Source organism: Psammomys obesus, unplaced genomic scaffold, assembly GCF_907164565.1.
Source record: "Psammomys obesus unplaced genomic scaffold, mPsaObe1.curated_primary_1811, whole genome shotgun sequence".
NCBI classification, from domain to species: Eukaryota; Metazoa; Chordata; class Mammalia; order Rodentia; family Muridae; genus Psammomys; species Psammomys obesus.
Genome location: NW_026586383.1, coordinates 4,087,959 through 4,108,264, shown reverse-complemented (window position 1 = coordinate 4,108,264; position 20,306 = coordinate 4,087,959). Strand labels below are relative to the sequence as shown.

The 20,306-nt window shown below is 49.7% G+C and overlaps 1 protein-coding gene across 1 annotated transcript in view; it reads left to right on the top strand.

Annotated features, from left to right (window-relative positions):
- Positions 1–2: 2 nt before the first annotated feature.
- The window catches only part of Trim71 (tripartite motif containing 71), a gene marked incomplete at its 5' end in the record, with an annotated part of 45,803 nt that continues 25,499 nt past the window's right edge, over positions 3–20,306 (top strand). The window contains one exon of the mRNA XM_055601543.1: positions 3–251. Within this exon, the coding sequence (XP_055457518.1) occupies positions 3–251 (249 nt within the window). The remainder of the gene's footprint in view (positions 252–20,306) is intronic.

The window sequence follows — 20,306 nt, the reverse complement described above, 5'->3', positions numbered from 1 at the left end:
CGTGCGACGAGGGCAACGCCGCCTCGTCGCGCTGCCTCGACTGCCAGGAGCACCTGTGCGACAACTGTGTCCGCGCGCACCAGCGCGTGCGCCTCACGAAGGACCACTACATCGAGCGCGGCCCGCCGGGGCCCGCGGCCGCCTCCGCGGCGCAGCAGCTCGGGCTCGGGCCGCCCTTCGCCGGCGCGCCCTTCTCCATCCTCTCGGTGTTCCCGGAGCGCCTGGGCTTCTGCCAGCACCACGACGACGAGGTGAGTGCGCGTGGAGCGCGGCCAGGGCCCCCCTTTGCAGACTTGTATCACCCCCTGTTGAGGTTTGCTCAGAGAGGCAGGTCCTGTCGACCTCTTCCTTCTCTGTGCGTGTCCGGATTCCCAAAACAGTAGATTCCCTTTCTTTCTTGTTCCGTTTTTTGTGTTTGTTTTTATTAGGGAGGTTCGAATCCGGGGACGAATGCTCCCCAAGTCGTGAAATAAAGACTCCAAGCTCCTGGGTTTCCCTTTTTAAAAATTTCACTTTTACGTTCATTTGTTCATCTGTAAGGTCAGAGGACAACTTTAGGAATCTGTTTTCTCCTTACCCGGGGACTGAAGTCAGGTCTTTGAGATTTTGCGGCAAGTGCCTCTTAAGCAGTAAGCTATTTTGCCAGCCCAACTTCATTTGTTACTTTTTTTTTTCTATCTTTTTTTCTTTCTGTGTGGCGTAGTATGCAGTGCCTGTATCCATTTAGCCACGAGTTGTGTAGAGATGAGTTTGTGGAGTCGTGGACTCCTTTTGTGTGGGCCCGCCAGAGGCCGCCCAACGTGCTGAGCGAGCTCTCCGGGTGGGGAAGCGACGCTTGCGCTTCAGAGTTGCTTCCCACGTGCGTGCAGGGCCGGAGCACTCGGTTATTGTTGTCATTGGCACAGGTTGGCATTCATCAGGTTGTCTGCCTGGCTGTTGGTTAGGGGTCCCTGTCTGGCTCTTAAAAAACCAGCGATTGCCGGTGTTTAGTACTTATTTTTGCATCTGTAGTTGCTATACATACTGTGTGTGAAGCATGTTCTGGTTGGTGAGTGCCCACGTGCAGTGACCTGTGGCCTCGTGGGGGCCCACGAGAGAGAGAAGCCAGATTGGGATCACCGCAGCTGGGTCTCTGGCTCAGTATCTATGCCGGCCCTATCTCTCACCTCGTAGGGACTGGCCACCACTCTTCCCGTCATCCACAGGCTCTCCACTTGCCTTGGGATAAAGGCTCAGCCACCCGAAGCTCAAACCTGGGGCGTGCAGAGTCTGAGGACTGCCCTGTGCGTCCTGGGACCCGATCGGCCCTTTGGGCTCTTGATTTGGTCCGATTTGTGCGGGACCACCACTTACGAACCCCACTGGAAGCCGAGGGCAGAAGCTTGGCGGCCACCCTTAGCCTTGATGGCTTGGGCAACCTGCCTGTAAATCAGACCCATGCGATCCCGGTGGTGTTCCTGTCGCTGGGAGGAGAGCAAGGGACAAACACAGCCCCTCGTGAGTGGGAATGCCGGTACCCCCGCAGCGGGTCCACTTTTTAACATGTTATCTGGGGGAGAAGGGCAGAGTTGCCCAACTCTGATGGCCTTAAGTTAGTTAAGGTTGGAAATTCAAATGCGAGGAGGAAAACTTTATTTTTTAAAGGTTTCTTCTGAAGTGAAGTCGATGGCTCACTCACTTTGGTTTTCATCTCTGAATTGACTTCTGTTTTCTTATGTTCCTGGTAGGTTGCTTATAGGATGTTTTTTGCCATTACTTTTAGAAAATTACTTTTAGAGCAGGAAGATGGAGCCAGTTCCCTTGCAGATTGAGATCAAATTGGCGACCCAGTCGGGGAAGAGAGCCCCTTGAATCTGGATTATTTCCCCCAAGAGAGGGAGGAAAGGGGTTGAAAGGACTTTTTGTTAATTTTTAGTCAGGTCCCTTTTTGGGCCAGGGCTGTAGGTGTTTGGCGCTGGCTGACTTGTGTTTATTTTGAGAAAAGTTCTTTTCTTTAGCCTAGGCTGGCTTGGAACTCCGTAGCCCAGGTTGGTCTGTGACGCAGCCATCCTCCTGTGTCACCTTCCCAAATGCTGCGATTACAGAGATTATAGATTGAGCCGCTGTGACTGGCTCCACTACCAAACAACAGTTTTGAGTAAGCAGACAGAATACTGAGTTCTCAATGGCACCTCACCCACATCTTCCCACCGCCTCAGTTGCGTAGCTTATTCCTGGGGTCTGTGCCACCATGTCAACTTTGTGTTTTCCTTCCCAGTCCCCCCTGCGTCCGTCCCCATGTTTGAAGCCCCTTGTCCCCACACAGGCCACATTGAGGAAAAGTCAGGCCTTTTCCTAATTGGAGCGGATGGGCCTCTTCTCCATCCAGCTTTCTGCAGATGACATGGTTTCATTACTTACCGTGTCTGTTTATTCACTGTAAATTACCGAAGCATTTGAACAGCGTGGGAGAGAGAGTGTGGGTGAGGAATGTGAGGCTTTTTCCACCTCGGGTCCAGCCCAGATGTGTGTTAAAGCCCCTTTCAACATGTGCGGTCAGGAGACGTTAAGATGTGGGGCTGTTGGAGAGGACTTGACGTTTGCCTAGCAGCGTGGAGCTTGGTAGGCAGCTCCTCCTGTAAGTGTGGGGTGACAGGAGTCAAGTCTCTGTTTCTCTCCTGATGGAGATGATCTTTTAGGGTCTCCGGAAGGTGTTCCTTTAAAAAGTCATTGTCCATGGCTGGGAAAGAGTACCTGGGGCTCATTGTCCATGGCTGGGAAAGAGTACCTGGGGGGGGAGGTGCGATTGATAGGCGGAGAGCTGTCCTCACTTTCTAAGGGGGTATGATAGATGGATCCTTGTCTTGACTGTGGTATACAGGGCACCTCACTTGAATTTCACCCTGCCATAGTGTCTTTAAAACATGCCACCTTGTCAAGTGAATCCTGTGTCAACAGGGAGAAATGATTTGGGGTGTCTTTTTCTTTCGGGGAATGATGTTGCTGTGGCTGGAGAGCCTTGCTTGTCACCTAGCTTTTTAGAGAAAAGGCGCCTTCTCTGGGGAGATGAACCTCATTTAGGTGTCTCCCAAAGCCCCCAGTTTGGAAACTGAAGCACGATGTTGGAACATTTATTTGGTTTAAGTAAAAATTTACAAGTACCTTAAAACCTAGAAAAGAGCCTGAGGATAGGTTTACAACTGCAGACCCTGGATGAGGCAGGAGCTAGGATTTTGAGGCAGGCCTGGGCTACAAAGTGAGACCTAGTCTCAAAAAACCCAAAAGAAAAGTTTACAAAGGAGACATTTGTGTTTTCTGGTAAAGGTGTGCTTGGGCTTTTTTTGGCTGGTTCTGTGCCTGGAAAACTAGTTCGTTCTGCCTGGCACTGTATGCCCGAGGAGTGGGAAAGGCTTCCCATCCGAGGGACCCCGTGGCTGCCTGTTCCTGAAGCCTTGTGAGAAGAGAAGCTCAAGGCTTCTGAGATTTTTCTGTTTTCCTGAGGTGTGCCTACCAGCGACTACTGCGGCCTGACCAGTGGCTACCACTGCCTGCCAGTGACTCCTGCCCATCCCCCTTTGCCTCCCCAGCAGTACCTAGGCTGTGAGCCCCTCTCTTGGTTGGGAAGAGAATCAGTGTGCTGAGAGTCCCAGAGCTGGGCAGTAAGCTTGGTTAAAATGACAGGATTCCTAGGGGACCTGCAAGGGACCGGTAGGTGATGATGGAGGTTTGATCGGCAATGTTGTTCCAGGCTGTAGGAGAGGCCTGGCTCGGCTTTGTCAGAAAATTATTGTGAAGTGAAGGTCCTGGTAGAGCTAATCCAGCCTGAATTATGGCTGGAAAGATCCAGAGTTAATCCCAAACCCATTTAACTCAGAATATGGAGTCCTGGTCCTCCTGGGACTGTCCTACCACTTGCTGCCTTAGAATAATTGGTACTTGTCTGAGTTCCTGTCTCTTACCCTTTTACCTCATGCCTGTATTCTACATGGCTGTTTTTTTTTGTTTGTTTGTTTGTTTGTTTGTTTTCCCCCCTCTCGAGACAGGGTTTTGTTCTGCAGCCTTGGCTGTCTTGTACTCACTTTGTAGACCAGGCTGGCCTGGAACTCAGATTCTCCTGCCTCTGCTTCCCAGAGTGCTGGGATTAAAGGTGGGGACCATCCCAGCTCATCATTGCCTTGTTCTCTTCTTTCTGCATTCTCAGGACTGGAGCTGCTCTTATCTGCTACTTAATGTCTATGTGTCTTTTAGTTCTGCATACAAAATCTTTGCAAAATGGTTTTTAAAACCAAACAGTTCTGTTTGCTCCAGTGTTAGAGTTGTTTCATTTACTCCTCCACCCCCTTCTTTCTTGCTTTTGCTTCAAGTCTGGGATCTTCCTCCTATACCCTGCAGGTCTCACTCCTCGCTGACTTTCCTGGTAGGCAGGCCAAAGGGTGCTAAGATTACAGGAACACCAGCCAGTCTAAGAGACGAGATTGGTTGTCACTACCAAACAGACTAAAAATCCTCTCTCCATCCTAACCTTTCTTACTCCAGCCATCCCTGGAGGCCAGATTGATGGTAGACTTTGAATTTGTACCAGAAGTGGGATTTTAACTGGAATCTCACTGGCGGGAGAGGAGGGGGTCTCAGGTGCTTGATTGTATCTCATCTGTGGGCAGCACAACAAAACTATTCCTGGGGAGTGATTGCTGATGCCAAGGCCTGTACTTCAGCAGGTGTGGCTGGCACTTGCTGACTGCTTAAGCTTTGAGGAACATTACCAGAATATCCATTCAAGTGCCCAGAACAGAACTTCATCAGCCTGGCCAGTCCATGCCTCCTGATAAGGTTGCAGTGGATGCTGGGAAGGCCGAAAGCTGGGCCTGTGTCATCTGCATGTCATGGAGACCTTTCTGTGTGTGCTTCTGAAACTATCTTGAGGGGAGGAAAATCTAGTTGTTTAAAAAGTTTGGTTTTTCAGTGTTTGGATTATGTGTTTTGGATATCAGTGAAGGTATTTTAGGGGAAAAGGACTCACAGGCTTCAATTTATTTCCCTTTATCATGAACATTTTTCAAAGTTGTATCTGGAATGGAGAAATCTTGAAAGTATTTGGACACTAGTGAAATTGCTAATTCTAACCCTGTGTTCCCTTTTATTTTAGTCAGAGAAATAACTAACTAATTAACTAATTTATTTATTTAGGCAGGCTAGTCGAAGCCCTTCAGACTCTGGCTATAGTGTCTGGTTTGTTAAAAACACTCCTTAAAATGGTTGTAAGTTTCTCCTGAGCCCAGGACTGAGCCTTTTATCTTCTGAAGCAAAACTTGGTTGTGTGTCTGTCCTTGTGGGAGCAGTAAATGAGGCGAATTGGCTACTGCCGGGTTTTGTTTGTGAGGTTTGCCAGGGTGGTGGAAAGTGTGCAGCATTTGAATCTATTTGAGATTCTGATTTGGTGTTCCCTGTCCTCTTGTTTGGAGCCAGGTTTTGCAGTGTAGCCTGGGCTGGCTCTTCCTGCCTCAGCCTCCCCAGGGGCGAGGTCAGCTGGGGCCCCTTACTTGAGTTGTGCAGTTCTAAAGTTTAATCCCCTCTGGCTGCTCAGCCTCACGTGGTTTGCTTACCCTCACTGTTTCTCCATCCCCACCAAACACAGGTCAAGGTTTATTGCAGCTGAGCTTCATTCTTAGTAAATATGGGTGGGGAGAACCTGGGATGAGCTTTACCCCCTGTTTGCAGTTTCAGAATATTCCTCCTTTCCCTCCACCTATAACAGGAGCTAATGGTGCCGTAGAGGCTGTTTTTGCCTTTGCTGTTTTGGAAGAAGGCAAGAGAAGGATACTGAGTTACAGTTGTCCAGGCACCAGGATGAAGACCCTCCAGCCTTCCTGGTTTCCTTCTCACCTTTCCGCCCTCCACCTTCCCCTCCAGCTTAGATCCAGTTCAGTCTGCTGGCTCCAGACTGAACTGTTCCTTGTGTGTTTTGGTGTCCGTGTGTCTCTTCCACTTTGGGTGGGTTCTTAATCACCTTCAACTTTGAGACCAGGTCCTAAGGAGCTTCCAGAAGCAGGGAACCTCCAAGCAGCCCCCAGCCCCCAAAGGATTGGCTCCTCAGCAGATTTGGAGAGGCTGTAGGCAAGGTGCTAGTTTATTTGCATCTGAAAGTGACTTGGCTCCCTCCCTTGGGGTCAGACTTGAAAACAGGGCTTGTTTACAACTGGCCTTTGTCTTTTCTCTCTCCTTTCTCTCTCTCTCTTTCTCTCTCTCTCTCTTTCCTTCTCCCTCTTTCTTTCTTTTCTTTCTTCTTTCTTTCTTGAACAGGGAGAATGAACTCTTTCTTGGGGGCCCTTCTCCATCCAGATACACACAGTATGGCTAGTAGACAAGTTTGGGTTTTTTCCTTAAAGTAGGCTTCTCAGATCAGCCCCACCTACTGAGGGTTCCCTTTCCCTCCCCTGAACCTTGCCAGATGCCTTTGGAGCAGTTGGTCCCAGAGGACAGCTGCTCTCTGACTGTGTTACAAGCTGATTGGGTGTTTCGTCATAAGTGGGTTCCTTCTGTTAATTCTGATTGGGTGTGTTTTTGCTATTTTGTTGTTGTTTTGCTTTTTTGAGATAGGGTCTCACCGCAGAACCCTTTGGTTGGCTTGAAACTCAGTTTATAGAGACCAGGCTAGCCTTGAACTCAACAGAGATCCCCCTGCCTCTGCCTCCTGAGTGTGTACACTACCAGACTCAGCTCCTGTTAGTTTTTTTAAATTAACTTTATGTGTGTGAGTGTTTTGCCTGTGTGTATGTGTGTACCACACATGTGCCTGATGCTGGTGGAGGTTACAAGTAGTTGTGAGCCATCCTGTGGGTGCTGGGGATTGAATTGGGGTCCTCTGGAAGAGCTGAGCCATCTCTAGCCCCTTCTGTTAATTTTTGATTGTAGTCACTTCTCTGTAAGCGTGTGTGTGTGTGTGTGTGTGTGTGTGTGTGTGTGTCTGTGGTAACAGGTTACAGCGGAAAAGTTTAGAATAAAGTAGATGGGACAGGGGCCTCACAGCTTTGTCTCCCCATGAAATGGTTTAGGGGGGTGGGGGCACCTTAGATTTTGGAACATTAGTAGTTGAGAAGAGCTGGAATGGAAAGATGGTGGTATACTCCTGTAATCCCAGCACTTGGGGGAGGCAGGAACAGGCAGATCTCTGCTTTTGAGGCCAGCCTGGTCTCCAGAGTGAGTTCCAGGATGGCCAAGGCTACACAGAACACCCCCCCCAAAAAAAAAAAAAAAAGAAAGTAAGTTTTGGCTCTCCCCTTCCAGCTTCATCCTGTAGTCAGTTACAGGATGTTGGAGCTGTTTTCTAGCCATAACTATTTGCACGATTAAACATTTCTTTCCCCCTGGGGCCAGAGAGATGGTTCATCCCCTAATACCTGGAGGTCAGTGCCAGGCACCCTTTCCAACAGCCCGGATTACTTGGAGCCTGAGGCAGGAGGAACTGGGGTGGGGGGTGGTGTAGGCTGGCCCGCATCTCAAAAAGCAAACTGCACCCTACTAAACATCTTTCTATACAGGTAATTTACCTCAGCTCTTTCTGTCTTTTCTTGTGGGCATGGAATCCAAGGCATCCACTGAGCCATAGGGCACCTCTCCCCTGAGGCATAGCAGTACAGTGTGTGGGACATTTTAACATCTGTAGCTTTGGTCTGTGCCCTCTGGGATCAGTGCCAAAGGGAGGGAGATAGTGTTGACTTAGAATCCATCATAGGCTTCTAGCCAGTGACTTTCCTAATGTGTGCCAAAGTGTGGGGAAATAAAAGCAGATCTAGTAGAGATAAATAATTCATTGCTGTGTGTGTACAGTGCACATGTGGGGGTCAGAGGACAACTTTATGGATGGAGTTCGTTCCCTCCCGTTGGTTGCAGGTAGGGTCTCACTGTGTAGCCCTAGCTGGCCAGCAGCTCCCTATGAAGAGCAGAGTTGATTGCAGAGATCCACCTACCTCTGCTCTCAGGGCTGGGATCACAGGCAGGCCCAGCTGCTTCTCTCTACCTTTGTTGGGGGAGATGGAGTCAGGTCACCAAGCTTATTCAGACAGCTGTAGCCCAGGATAGCCTCAGTCAAGCTCAGGCTGTCCTCTTGTGCTGAAATTGCAGCTGTGGTCCACACTTCATAGGTTGTGCTTATATTCCTTAAAACAGTATTTTTTTTTTAGTTGGCTTTAGCTGTCATTCCAGCTGAGGCAGAAGGATTGAAAGTTCCCAGGCCACCCTGGGTTACAGAGCATAATGAGTCTTGCTTTTGGAGTAGACTTTTCTGGTTGCCGGCCAAAGCAATACTCTGAGCCGCTTCGGGCGGCTCTTCCTCACTATGCCTGTGGCCTGGGGAGGGAAAGGGAACAGCAGGAGACCTCTCTGCTGTGTTTACATGTGCTCTCTTCTGTGAGATACCTCTTCTGTGAGATACGGATTGTGGTGGCACCGTGGTGGCACCGGGCACCGGGCGGCTGGGGATGAGGAGCTGAGTTGGGCTGAAAGCCTTGTAAGATGAGGGGTTTTAGGTGTCCGGTGGAGTCCAGGACGTGTCTGTCATGGTGGAGAGCTTCCCCCCTTTTCTAACCTTCTTAACTTCTCAGGAAGGTCTGAGGTTTGCCACCCCCTTCCTGGTTTATGCTTGTAATCCCAGCACCCAGGAGATATGGAGGCAGAAGATCCTGTAAAATCAAGCCCAAGCTAAGACTACCCAAGACCCGACCTAGATAGGACCAGTGAGATGGCTTAGCTGGTAAAGGCATGTCCTCCAAGCCTGAAGACCTGAGTTCAGTCCCTGGGACCCCACATGGCAAAAGGAGAAAACTGACCCCTGCTGGCTGTCATCTGTGCTTGCTTGTCAGGGCATGGGAGCAAATAAAAGCCAACAGTGGAGAGCAGGCTCCAGCCAGGTAGCTCTGTCAGTCCTGCAACTTGCTCTGAGTAGACTCAGGCCCCTGCCCCCCAAGTACTGCCATTAAAGGTGTATGCTACCACCTTCTAGCTGAGGAACTTTTTTTTTTTTTGGAGACAAGGTTTTTCTGTGTTACAGCCCTGGCTGTCTTGGACCTGTAGACTAGGCTGGCCTCAAACTCAGAGGCCCTCCTGCCTCTGTCTAAGCGTGCCCTTAGACAGTGCCAAGGAAACAGATTTTTAAAGACCATTCCTACTTGGGTGTGCTCAAGCCTGTAACCTCATTATCATGAGGTTTGAATTTTCTCATGGGTTGAAGTACATTCGGAGGCCAGGTGTGGAACCAGCAGTCAGGCCAGGGCCTTGCTGGTGCCTCCCAGTCTGTAGGCTCTGCAGCCCCTACCTCTTAGCCCACTGAACTGTGAGCCTTTCTGAGTAGGTCATTGTACTTGTTGATAGTCCTCGCCTGCTTGGGGGAAAGAGCAAACGTGAGTGCAGAGGTTTTGTCCTTTCTGTGTGTGTCGCTGCCTCTGGACTGGGGTGGGGAACGAGTTGGTTCCAGGGAATTTTGAATTGCATATGGTTACAGCCTTGAAATGGGGAGGCTCAGTGCAGGTTACAGAAAGGCACTGAGGATTGGGATCCCCTCCCCATCCGTGGCCAGTGTCTTTGAGTGCCTCTTCTGGCACCTGTGTACCTCCAAACCGTGGTTAGAGAAGTGACCACTAATAACCTGCCCAGTGACTCCCTATTTGCATAGCTTAGCTCTTTTACCTTGTAGCCTAGATTTTAGCATATGTTGGCAACACCCGCTGTTTGTAAAAACTGCCCAGTTCCCCAGGTGTGGTTGTCCACACCTTTAGTCCCAGCACTTGGGAGGCAGAGGCAGAGACAGGTGGACCTCAGCTGTTCTACATAGTGAGTTCCCGGACAGCCAGAGCTACATCGTGAGGCCCTGTCTCAAAAGCAAGTCTCAAAAGCAAGCAGCATGCCCTTTTGTTGGGGGTTCTCTGTGTAACAGGCTGTTCTAGAGCCCTGTACCAGGCTCTCACCAGAGATTTGCCTGTCTCTGCCTCCACCTCCCAGTGCAGGGAGGACCCCGCCTCTTAGTTAGAGTTTCTGTTGCTTTGATGAACACCGTGACCGAAATGAGTTTGGAGAGGAAAGGGTTTATTTCCACTGCCAGTCCCTCAGCGAGCATTCTTGAGCATTCTTCCACTGAGGCTGTGCACCTGGTTTGTGCTGGGCTTGTGACAGGGCTTACTCGACTCCAGCTGGTCTGGAACTTGCTGTCATGTAATCAAGGGTAGCCTCATACTTGAAGGGAAGTTGTGCCGCCTCCGCCTCCTGGTCTAGGATTACAGACCAGAGACTATCCCTGGCTTCTGCTCTTTCGTTTCAATGGATTCCTGTTGGTATGTAGTCATTGTGAACGCAAGTGAACAGTGTGCCCTGAGTATGCCTCTTCTCCGTGCGCCTACCCCTTTTCTCCTACTTCCTCCATAGCTCTTTATTTCTGTTTCCACGACATACATTTCTTTTTCCTTTTTTGACAGTATTAAAATTATTATTATTATTTTGATACAGGGTTTCTCTTGGTAGCCTTGGCCAGCGCCCAGAAACTCACTCTGGAGACCAGGCTGGCCTTGAACTACTGGGTGCTGGGATTAGAGGCGTGCACTACCACTTCCCAGCTTTAAGCTTATTTTTTATTTTATGTGTTTGGGTGTTTCAGCTTCATGTGTCTGTGTATTGCATTCATGCAGTGTCTGCAGAGGGCACAAGAGGTCCCCTGGGCCTGGAGCTGCTGGTAGTTGCAAGCCACCATGTGGGTGCTAGGAACCTGAACCTGGGTCCTCTTACCCGTGTGTCTATTTCTCTAGCTTAGTACCAGGAGTTTCATTTTATTTCTTTCCTCTCACAGGAAGGATAGTGGTCACATTGGGTGTTTCAAGATTCTTCCTTCCCTTTCTCCCAGATAGGATCTCTCTGTCACCCAGGTTAAATTTGTGCATGCTGGGTATTTCTGCTAATTGTTTAGGGGTGACTGGGTGAAGCTGAGCACAGACTTTGAATTTATGATGCTCATCTCCTCGGGGAATCTGCTATTAGGCCCATATAACTTGTTTTCAGGCCGGTTGCTCATTTTCCACCAGGCCCGTTAGTCACTTGTTGTCCGTGGGTGAGTGCCTTCTCCACCCGAAACAGGCTTGTTCTGTTGACAAGAGACCACTACTACTGCGCAGTGTGCTCGTAAGCAGCAGGCACCTGGTAGGCACCAAATTTGGGGCGCCACTCCCAGCACCACAAAAATCCTGCTTCAGCTGCTTTGGTAACACTTGGGACTTGGGACGGGAGCGCGGGACGACAATTTTGTCTTTAAATTGTGTTCCTTTAGTCACACTTGAGGCTCCTCTAAGAACTGACCTTGTTTATAGGGTTCACTTGCCCGTTAAGATGCCATTTTCCTACGTTTTTAACCTTTCTCAGCCCTTCGCTTTGCTGTGCTCACTGAGTTTTACAGTCGACAGATAAAGATAGAACAGGCTTTCCTGGGGCGGCCTTGTTCCTGGTTGTTAAAAGTCCGATCATCCGGTCATTCCAGGCCTCATCTGACATACCCGCTGTCTGGGAATTTTAACTGAGAAGGTTAGGTGTATTTATTTTAAACGGGAAGAGTTTTGTCTCTATTTGTAGGTTAGGTGTACCTGGTTCCCAGGTAGTCTGGAAATAGTGTCAGATGCCTCAGCTCAGACTTGGGGTTAGGCGTGGTTGTGAACCACAACAGTGAGTGCTTTACCTGCAGGGCCATCTTGTTGGCCCTTAATTAATTTTCTTCTTCCTCCTTCCCTGCCTCCCTCTCTCTCTCCCTCTTTCTTGCTCACTTGCTTATACCGGACCCTAGCTTATTCCCAGTAGCCATGTGTACCCGTAAGGCCTTTTTGCAAAACTACATTGAGTGCTCCAGGCCTGGGCTCTTTCCATGCTCTTCTTCCAGCTGACAGGAACATTTATCCTTTTCCAGCAGCTCGTGCCTGCTTCCCTTGCTGCTGACCTCTAGCAAAGGAGCCTGTGGGACCCTGAAGAGGCACATTGGAAATGTTAATAGGCCCAGGCCTTGCTCTTGGGAGCTTCCCCCACACCCAACCCCATTTCCTCCTACTCAGGCTGCCCTTATTGTCATCAATCTAATGGAAGAAAAATGGCCAGTCCTGTTTCACCTCACACTGCCACGCTTACCAGAAAAGGGCTGCTGGGTGTGCAGCTTTTGTACATCCTATTGCTCACTTGGGTTTTCCATATTTGAGTTTTCTGCTCATGGACTTTGGCTTCTTCTGTTTCTTACTCTTTTTGAAAATTAACATTTATTTTTACATGCGTGGAGGTCAGAAGACAATTTGAGGGAGCTTGTTTTCTCCTTCCACCATGTGGGTCTTGAGGGTTGAACTCAGGTCATGGAGCTTAGCGGCAAATTCCTCTACCTGTTGAGCCAACTCGCAGGCCCTATAAGATATTGGGGGGAGGGGTGTTTTTTGAGACAGGGTTTCTCTGTGTAGTCTTGGCTGTCCTGGAACTCCGTAGACCAGGCTGGCTTTAAACTCCGATCTGTCTGCCTCTGCCTGCGGAGTGCTGGCACTAAAAGTTGTTTGTTGCTACTACCAATGTTTGGGATTTTGATAAGGAGAGCATCACCATTGCTCCCAGCAAGTGGGTGGGTTAATAATACAAGTTGCCATGTCCTGGCTCGTGTCTGACAGGTGCAAAATGCCTTCACCTGGAGAGCCACGTCTTCCCAAGGCAGACCAGTACACTTTTTTTCCATTATGAACTCTGCTGTTTCTGGGCCACAGTGCAAATGGCCAGGGCACACTTGTTTTTTTCTGAGCAGATGCTGGCTGGGAGGACTGCCTGGAAAATGTGGAGGTGAATCCACCCCATCAGCCTGACTGCCCTCTGGATGTATGAGGGACACAAAGAAGCAGAGTTCCCTTCTGGGAACTAGAATAGGGAAAGACATCACTAGAATAGGGAAAGACAATTACCCAGCAGCCCGTGGGATAGGTATGTCATTGGTAAAGGTGCTGTCTATGCTTGTGTTAACAATTTCAAAGTTCCCAAGCAGTTCTTCCACTGGGTGAAGTGGTAGAGAAACAGAAAAAGCCAGCTTTTGTGTGATGTTGCAGAGGTGAACAGGTAGGACAGGGGGCCCAGGAGCTAGGACAGCATTTTAGTTTCTGTAGGGGTCAGTTGCCTAGGCATCCAGGTAGCTTCCTCTGGTGAAGGCATTTCCTTTCAGAAAAATGTTGATTTTTTTTTTTTTTTTTAAGCTTCTTAACAGGAACATAAAATGTGCAGAGGATGAGATGGGGCCAGGCTAGGCAGACGCTCTGCCAACTGAGCTATTTCCCTAGCCCACACCAGGGCCATCTTGCCATAGACCTGCTATTGTAAATGCCTTTCAGAATAGCCTTCCTAGCCTTCCGCTGGTGATGGGGTCCCAGGGGAAGCGACCTGATCTCAGCAGTGGGGGCACATGACTCCCTGATCTTTACAGTAGGCTGCAGGCCGCTTCCTTCCTGTGGGGTCTGGAGGCCCCCCCCTTCTCACCCTGGAAGCCTGGCTCTGGAGGAAGGCTCCCTCACCAGGCCCGGCAGGGTTCAAGAGTGGATTTCTTAGCTTTGTTTCTTGTGTAATGCTTCTCTCACATGGAGTCCCTGGACATCAGTATTGGAAATAGGGAGTTGGGTTGGGTGAGGGTTGGACTAGGGGGGCTGATTGTGGATGGTACCTAGGAAAGGGAAGAAGAGTCACCAGTGGTGGTCCCAAAAGGCCTGGCAGTCAGTGCATCTGCAATAGCCTCTCAGTTCAAGCAGTGTCAAGTTAATTAGACTGGCTGAAGGAAGCCGACGGGTTCCACTGAATATTTGCTTAATTAAGCTAATTAAGTTACCAGAGGTTGGGTGTCACACTGGCTATCTTGGGGCCCACAGTGCTCCCAAATTGTTCCTGAACCTGTGGCAGTCTTCCTGCTTCAGCCTTGTTAGCGCTGTGCTTGCCCGGGATGTCTTCTCTGCTTCTCAGAGAAGAGAATCTACCTCAGATAGGTGGCTCAGCTGTTGATGCCCTCTCGCCGATAGCTGTGTCACAGCCTTAGAGTCAGCAAGCAGGAACAGAGGCGACCTCTCCCAAGGAATGTGATGGAATCTCCCTGAATCATCTCCTATGGTGACGGTGATGCCGCCTCCTGTTTAAACAACCCCACCTTCCAGGCTTTGAAGGGCAGGAGTGTTTGCCCTGGTTGCCGCAAAGCCAGAGCACTGCGAGAATACAAAGGAGACCCTCGAGAAGCCGTTAATGATTAAATCCAGGGCTTTGGGCCTCCCCTCCCAGCCCCCCAGGCTGTTCCTTACTGAACTTTGCTCCCTCACGCCCTGGGACTCACCCCGCCCTAGCCAGCTTGCCTGCTGCTTGTAGGCCTCAGCTTGGAGGATCTACTGGAGCCCTCCCTTGGGTGTTCTCTTCCAGCACCCAGAGGACAGTGGGCTTCTTGGTACCTTGTGTCCTGTGGCTTTTTCCTGCCTCTCTGGGCTCTGTTCCTCAAAAGCTGGGAGTAGCTGCCTCCTGTAGTGTTGGACAGAATGGCCTTGCCTTGGGTGGATGGCCCCTCAGGCCCTCCTAAACTGGACTTAGCTTTTGTCCTGACGTCCTGGGTTTTCTTAAACAAAAGGCCTGTGAGTATCTGTGGAGTGTTCTACCCATTTATTAGGCTTAAGTTGGGGATCTTCTGTCCCCACAGTTTATCTGGAACCCTCCTGATTAGCACGTTTAGCCTCTTTCTCATCAAAGGTAGATTTGAGTTTCACACATATGAATTCTCCTCACGGTGTGTTTAATCTGTGTGTGTCCTGCATGTAGTGTTTAGGGCGGTGTAAGTCTGCCCAATGCCTGATGTTTGCATGGCAGCCTCACATAGGGCGCCCTGAAAATTTTCCCTAAAGATCTCCACATCCCCACACAGTATCTTTAGTGTTCTTGAAGAGGTCTGGGGTAGCTCCAATGACAGAAAGGCTCCACCATCCCATGCATGCATGCCCGGCACGGGAGGAACCCTGTGCTAAGCTCAGGATGTGGCCCAGTGGAGGGCATCCGGAAGGAAGAGCTGCTCTGCCGTCTGGCTTCTAGTGCTACCACACAGGTTTATGTGGATGATGACCCCTATGGTTCCTTGAGCTCTCTGTGAGCTGAGCCACGAGGACACATACAGATGCTCACTCCGGAACAGGATTTTATTCAGCCTGTGCGTGTGAGCGTGCGTGTATTTTGTTTGTAGTGTTTTGTTTGTATTTATTTAGTTAGTTTGTTTTGAGACTGGGTTACTCCAACCCTAGCTGTTCTGGAACTACTGTGTAGATCAGATGGGCCTCGAACTCCAAGAGATTCACCTGCCCCGATGCCGCCTGAGTGCTGGGATTAAAATGCACCCACACTACCAGCTCAGAAATTTCCGCAGGGCAGGGGGGACAGGGCGCTGGGCAGAGCTACACCTGCCCTTTTCTGGTTCAGTTGCCTCGCAGGAGAAACAGATTGCTTCTCCTGTCTTGTGTGGCTTTGTTCTCTGCCCTGGAGGTGGGTAAGGGTTAGTCCTCATGTACTGATTATTCAGTCGTGGCAAAAACTGTGTCAGGAGTCTCAGCTTTACTTGGGTCCCATCCTAGGAGGTCATCCAGTCAGTATGCTTCTCAATCTTTCTGTTTTATTTTATTTTTTTTTGGTGGTGGGGGGGGGGTTGCGACAGGGTCTCTCTGTGTAGTTCTGGCTGTCCTGGAACTCACTCTGTAGACCCGGCTGTCTTTCTTGAACTCAGATCTATCTTACTGCCTCTGCCTCTGGAGCGCTGGAATAAAAGTGCCACCACTGACTGACAATCCTTTTTTTTTTTTTTTTTTTTTAAACTTTATGTGTGTGGGTTTTGCCTGCATATATATCGATGCACCTTATGGGAACAGTGCCTGCAGAGGCCAGAAGGCATCAGATGCTCCAGGATCAGAGTTACAGCCCCAAGTGAGTTAACCACTGAGCCATCTTTCCAGGCCTTACTGTTCCTGACTCAGCCTGCCTGTTTTGTAATTGTTTATCTCTGCCAGGTGTGGGCTGTGGGGTAGTTTAGTCGCCAGAGAAGACTTGCTTGGACATGGGTTTAAGCCAGTAGACAGCCTTTTTTAAGTTGGCCTCCAACTACACTGGGTGTTCGGGATCCCACTGTAGTTCTGAGCCTTTGTTAGGGTGGGCTTTTAAGCACAAAAACCATATCCTGGGTTAACAAGAACAGTTAGGCAGAAGCAGAACTTCAGAAGCTTGAAAAGCAAGGTTTGAGACTTTCCCAGAACTATATGGGTTTTGGATTAGGCCTTTGTTTTCGTTTCGTTGGGTGATGCTGTCTGTGTGCTGAGTTTTACAGCCTGAATGACATTTCCGTCCTGGTGTCAGTTGTGCTAAGGTCTGGGGCCCTATTACAGTGCAGTGTCTTGGGCCTGTAACCCAAGGATATCCGGTGGCAGAGGCCAGTAAGATGGAGGGACTTCAGTCAAGGCTAACTTCAGGCTGTGCAGGTTTGTGAGACATTGTGAGACATGGTTGTGCACGAATCTCAGCACTCAGGAGGCAGAGGCAGGAGGATCTCTGAGTTAGTTCTAGGCCAGCCTGGGTGAGACCACTTCTCAAAAAAATTTTGTTTTTGTTTTTTGTTTTTTTCTCTCTGTAAGCCACGTTTCCTAAACTTGAGTAAAGCTGATAAAATAAGTTTTAACTAAAGTTGACATTTGAGCTGGTTGTGGTGGTACATACCTTTAATCCCAGTACTTAGGAGGCAGAGGTGGTCTCTGGGAGTTCAAAGCCACCCTGTATATATACATAGTGGGTTTCAGGACAGCCAAAGCTGTAGAGTGAGTCCTTGTTTCAAAAAAAAAAAAACTAAAAAAAGGTGCAATTGGAAGGGTTTTGTATGTATTGCCCAGGGTGAGGATAGTTTCTGATCCAGCAAAGCTGACTGATGGAATGTAAAAGAATTAAGCCATTGTACCATCACAGCACTTGGCAAACAAACGCTTAATCCGCTCTGTTCTTGGACAGAGTCCAGACCCGTGCCAAGGGGCGGGCCAAGAGGACTTGGTAAAATAGACACACCGAGACCGGACTCGGTGTAGGAATCAAAGCACAGGACCCTCGGGTTAATTTTCTCCTCCCCTCAGAGGCCCTGGCCAGGTGTAGGCCCTCTGACAGCGTTGCCTCCTGCCTCTACCCTGGAACCTTCTATTCTGCAATTTGGTACAACTTGAAATCCCTTCTGCAGAGGTGGGAGGAAGTGGTTAATCCCCACTTCCTTCCCTGGAGTTTTATGAGCCTGTGGGAGCCTGCCTTACCCTGCCTTAATGGTCATAAATGACCCTCTCCTGAAGGCAGGCCAGGCCCCTATCATTCTGAGCCTGAACCCCAAGCGATTTGGCACTTATTAAGTGCTTTTTGGTGGCAGTAGCGCTGGTCTTCTGTAACTGGGAGGTGGTGGCTGAAGGCCAGCTGGGAATGGCATGACCTGGAGCTGCCATTGGGACAGGGTCGTCAAGCAGTTGCCGGAGGAGGACGAATGAATAGAGGGCAGTCGAGGCTCAGCCTCCAAGGGACCCTCTCTGCCCCCAGCTCATCATATCTGGCCCAAGAGATAATGGCTTGGCCTGAAGGAGACTGTCCATGAAGAAATGGGCGTTTTGTGCTTTGGAGGTTACCACTGCTTGGCAGCTCCCCCAGGGCACCTGAGTTTTGGTGCAAAGGGCCTTTGGGGCTACACCTTCTGCCTCTTGAAGCTCTAAAGGGCCTCGGGGTGCTGGAATGGGAGGCTGAGCTGCGAGTGGACATTCCAGGCAGAGGCTTGATTAGCAGCAGGACTGATCTCCAGGGCAGTTACCACCTGTCCTGCTAATAGGTCCCTCTTTTCTCTACCAACTAATCCTCCTGCCAGGGTTTTAATGACTGCTCAGTCTTCTCCAGGAAGCAGGCTTAATGCTGGCCTGTGTGCTTATCCTGTTACCCTGCTGCGTTGGAGAGCTTATGCCAAAGAGGCACCCCCTCCTGCCTGCCCTCGCTGAGAATCTTCCTGAAAAGACCCCCTGAACGGAATATTGTACAAATAACTTCAGGAGCGGGCTAAATACCCAAGCGTCCAGTGCATAGTGAAAGAGTCCAGCCCTTCCATTGTCTTCTCTTCAAACAAAACCTAGGCTGCCCCTCACACTGAGAGCAATCCTCCTGCCTTGGCAGGGGTTACAGGCGTACAGCACCAAACCCGGTTTAGAACTGTTTTCTTCAGAAAGCATTTTTAGTCGCTACCTGTTTGCACGCTTGTCTTCTTCACGACGTTGTTGGTTAGCGTGAGCCCTTAGATCAGCACCCTCTCTTTGTTTGCTCCCCCTTTAATAATGAGTGGCTTTGGCTGGAGGGTGGGCTGTGAGTTACAGGTACCAGATGCCCTACCTAAAACTCTTACACGGACTCAGTGGCCCTGGCCAGCTGAGCAGCTCCTCCTGGGAACAACTTTACAGTAGGTCCTCTGGGTGCAACCAGGCATCGTCTAAGATTGGATTGAAAGTTTCCAGCGTTTACACACTCAGCACTGTGTAAATTGCCTGGGTATCTTTTTGAGTGCCTGCATGCAAGCTGTTGCCTTCGGCAAAACTTGAGCTGTTTAAAATGGGGGTGGAGACTGGCCATCAACTTGCTCGCTTGCTCATTCATTCATTCAGAATGTCTTGAGCAGGAAACTTGACCAATGGACTAATAACTAATACTGTTATTAGCATACTCACCACTGGATTTTGTAGAAAGAAACACCTTAAACTAACTTTAGAGATTTTTGAAGGCAGCAGTTCACTCACTAAAGTAACCAGTGTGGTGCAGTATGCTTTACTGTGTGTGTCTAAAACAAGTGTTAGGGTGGCGAGGACAACTTTCAGGGGTCATGATGCTCCTTCCCCTGTGGAGTCCGGGCACTCATATCATCAGACCTGCCCGGAGGCTTTCTGCCTGCTGAGCCGCTTTGCCTGGCGCTCAACTTTTTCAAAAATTATTAAACAAATACAAATTAAACTTTGAAGCCGGCGCTGTGGTGCACTCCTGTAATCCTAGCGCCCAGGGAGACCGAGGCAGGAGGATCTCTTAAATTCCAGGCCAGAAGCCTGGTCTACAAAGTGAGTCCAGGACAGCCAAGGCTACACAAAGAAATCCTGTCTCGAACCCCCCCCCCCAAAAAAAAAAAAATCTTTGAGACAGAGCCTTGTTCTCGCAGCGCCAGGTGGGTTGCTCTTCTCCCCAGTGTCCCAGGTGTGTTGTTTGCAGTGCTGGGGATTGAGTGCTCTTCCGCACACCAGGCAGTCAGCCGCCTAGTGACACTTGGACCAGCGTAATGCAAGTAAGGTGCAATGTTTGCTTTTCAACACATGGTTTGTCTCTTTCACAGGTCTCCCGCCAGCCTCTAGTTTTAGGTCGAAAATGATGATTTTTTATTTTATTTTTATTTTTTTTTGCTGGGCGGTGGTAGCACACGCCTTTAATTCAGCACTCAGGGTTAGGGAAGCAGAGGCTGGCAGTATCTTTGAATGAGTTTGAGGCCAGCTTGGTCTACGGGCTGGGTTCCAGGACATCCGAGGTACGCAGAGAAACCCTGTCTCAAAACAAGAACAAATGATGGAATTTCTTTTTGAAGAAATGGGGGAAGGGGTGCTGGGGATGTGTTTGTCATAAAAGCATGAGGGACCCAGGTTCAGATTCCCATTGCTCACATAAAAGCTGCACAGGTATATGAGGGGGTAGGGTGGAGACAGCGGATCCCCAGTCTAGCCAGTCAAGGAGTTAAACCATCGCTGGCTCAAAAAATAGGGTGGTGTGGGATCAAGATGAGACACTCAACACTGACCTGGCCCCCACATAGGGCACGCAAACACACTTTGAACATATACATGGATAAAATTAAGGCTGAAAGCTAGGCACGGTGCCTCTTACCTGCTATAATCTTGGCACTTGGTATGAGGCTGTATTGCTATGATATTGGGGTAGCCTGGGCTAGAACAGCCCCTGTCCTTTTTTAAAAGATGGTGGTGGTCATGAGGGCTGGCTAATCTTGTGAATGATGTTCCCCTCTGGAGGATTGTGCGTGGGCTCACACTAAGTATGTGCATTGGGTACTTGTGTTTTCAGAATGAGCACCCAGGCCATAGCTGTGCTCTGCTTTTGTGCATGTGGCAAGTGTGCCTCAGCCCCTGAGCTTTGCTCTGTACTCACTTTAGCCTCCTCCTCCTCTTGACAGATGGATACCCCACAGCTGAGGTCTGCCCAGGACCTGCCTTCTTTCCACCTCCACATGGAGTTCTGCT